General features: G+C 42.7%; 1 protein-coding gene across 1 annotated transcript in view; it reads left to right on the top strand.

The window, feature by feature from the left end:
• The window catches only part of LOC126400799 (scavenger receptor cysteine-rich type 1 protein M130-like), a 17,149-nt gene that overhangs the window by 3,742 nt on the left and 10,903 nt on the right, over positions 1-2,504 (top strand). The window contains exons 2-5 of the mRNA XM_050061761.1: positions 1,448-1,480; positions 1,615-1,779; positions 1,924-1,959; positions 2,237-2,497. Coding sequence (XP_049917718.1) covers positions 1,448-1,480; positions 1,615-1,779; positions 1,924-1,959; positions 2,237-2,497 — 495 coding nt within the window. The remainder of the gene's footprint in view (positions 1-1,447; positions 1,481-1,614; positions 1,780-1,923; positions 1,960-2,236; positions 2,498-2,504) is intronic.

Below are 2,504 nucleotides of genomic sequence, written 5' to 3'. Positions count from 1 at the left end.
AAATAAAAATCAACCAGCCACCCTCCTCCCCTGACAAGTAAAGAACAGTCCCTCCATAAGTAAAGAACAGTCCCTAAAGTGCGGTGAGGTTTGTGGAAATGTGAACGGCTCGTTTCTCCTCTGACACGCCACATACCTGTGTGCCGCCACGGCTCGGTTGCCCAGGTACTACTGGGCAGTCATGACACCAACGAAAGAGGAAATTATCGGTTGCCCAGGTACTACTGGGCAGTCATGACACCAACGAAAGAGGAAATTACTGGAGCTGGAGTCGGACTTCTCTGTCGCTGGTAAGCCGTTATCTTGCGCCGCAGAGCACTATGAGCCTCCGCCGTGTTCCTGTCTGTGACCCCCGTTCAACCCACAACCTCCAGGACTCGCATTTGCTTTCTGCTGCTGGTTGAAACGTGATAATAGGGGCGCCCCAGCGCCCATTCCACTAACTTGACGTGGAAATGAGCGGTAGTCTAGAAAACTGGCGAGTTTTTTTTTTGTTGTTGTTGGTTTTTTTTTCCGAGGGCGCTCGTGCGCCCTCACATAGATTGCGCCCTGGGCGGTCGCCCACATTGCCCATAGCAAAAACCGTCCCTGGACATAGCTGGCAGAAATGGACATAAAAAACCCACATGAAATTCAAAATTTTCCTTCGGCCACTGGGTGTGTGTTTTTGTTTTACATGCCAAACTCATTTTTTTACCCGCCATTGACGCTTGGCGGGTGTTAATTTTACGCCCTGTTTATATATGTTCAAAATAAACCTACATATTTATTATGATAATTCAGACTTTTATTTCTAAATTTCATTCTTTCTTATTTCAACTATTTATTTATTGAGCCATTTTTTTTTTTTTTCTTTTTTTTTTCATCATGGCAGATTTGGTCCTCCATAGTATGTAGCTTGTAAATAATTACAATAAACAATATAATAAACAGAATTGTCATCAAATTGAATTAAAGGTTGGCACATTCAAGCAGTTATTTATATTTGTGGGTTTTAAAATACATCTAAATATCAAAAAAGCATGAACCCGTTCAGAACCCAATTGAGTTCCAAACACACAAACAAACAAACAAACAAACAAAAGGTTGCAACGGTGGATTTCTGTAATACAACATCTCATGTTTACTTTAAACACAGTTTAAACACAAATTTTGTACTTTACCAATATGATTAATAGACTGAAATGTACCTTGTTGTTCCTCCTTGCTTCACTGTTGGCCATGTTTGTTTATAAAGGGGGCGTGGCTCTACTGCAGTCCACTTAAGATGATGTGTTCCATGGTTTCAGTATCTGTATGACATTTCTGACAAACATGATTATCACCATGGTTTCAGTATCTGTATGACATTTCTGACAAACATGATTATCATATATTTAGCGACACATTTATGAATTTTGAGTTTCCTTTGCCTGATCCTCATCTTTCCAAATCTTCCTTTGCTCAGGGTTCTGGGCTGAAGACACACAGAGGGCAAAAGGTAAACGAGATATCAAAGTCTTGTTTTGCACATCTTTTTAAGATAAGTGGTATCAAAGTCTTGTTTTGCACATCTTTTTAAGATAAGTGGAAGTAACTTTATTTCATGCACTGATTGTTTTGATCTGTGTTCAGAGTTGCCTGGTGATGTCAGGCTGGTGGGAGGAGCCAGCCGCTGTGCTGGTAAAATAGAGATGAAACTCCAGGGAGAGTGGAAATCACCATATAGGCCTAAAACAAAGACTGAGGGCCTCCGTGTTGATCAAATAGAGGTTGATCGCTTTGGGAAAACAGTGGATGGTCAGTACATTGACTGGGACATGACATCACTAACTGAAGTGTGCAGACAGCTCAACTGTGGCTCACTTGTTTCACTGCGAACGGTACGGGGTTTCCCTGGTGGATGCATACATGACTATCTGCCCTTAATGTCCTCAAACCCAGAATTGCCTTCTTCCAAGGTGGAGATCACCTGTTCAGGTCAGTGTCAGTAACTTTCCAGTTCAGTTTCTATCTGTGGTGGATGATGTAATATGAACCATTTGAACACAATCTAAACTGGAATAATTAAAGACTTGACAAGAATATTTGAACTGACTTTTAGATGACACTTCACTTATTCAGCAGTGTACACTGAACTGAAGAGATAAATCCTGTAACAGTCGGCTGTAAAGTCAGAAAACAGTTTAACAAAAAAATCTTATGTGGTTCAGTGTCATTTGATCTGCAGTTGGTGAGTTTTTGTCTCTCTATCCAGACTCTGTCAGGCTGGTGAATGGGACCAGTCTGTGCTCAGGCAGACTGGAGGTGAAGCCGAACCACTCTAACCAGTCATGGTCCCCAGTGTGTGAAGCAGACTTTGATCAGCAGGATGCAGAGGTGGTCTGCAGGGAGCTTGGCTGTGGGCCTCCTTCATTCCTCCAGGGGGCGCTCTATGGAGAAGTGGAGGCTCCAATGTGGACCAAAGAGTTCCAGTGTGGAGGCCATGAGTCTGCTCTCCTGGACTGTAGAAGCTCAGGCTCAGA

Source organism: Epinephelus moara, chromosome 2 (genome assembly GCF_006386435.1).
Source record: "Epinephelus moara isolate mb chromosome 2, YSFRI_EMoa_1.0, whole genome shotgun sequence".
Lineage (NCBI taxonomy): Eukaryota > Metazoa > Chordata > Actinopteri > Perciformes > Serranidae > Epinephelus > Epinephelus moara.
Note: the sequence above shows the minus strand (reverse complement) of the source record. Positions and strands in the feature narration are given on the sequence as shown.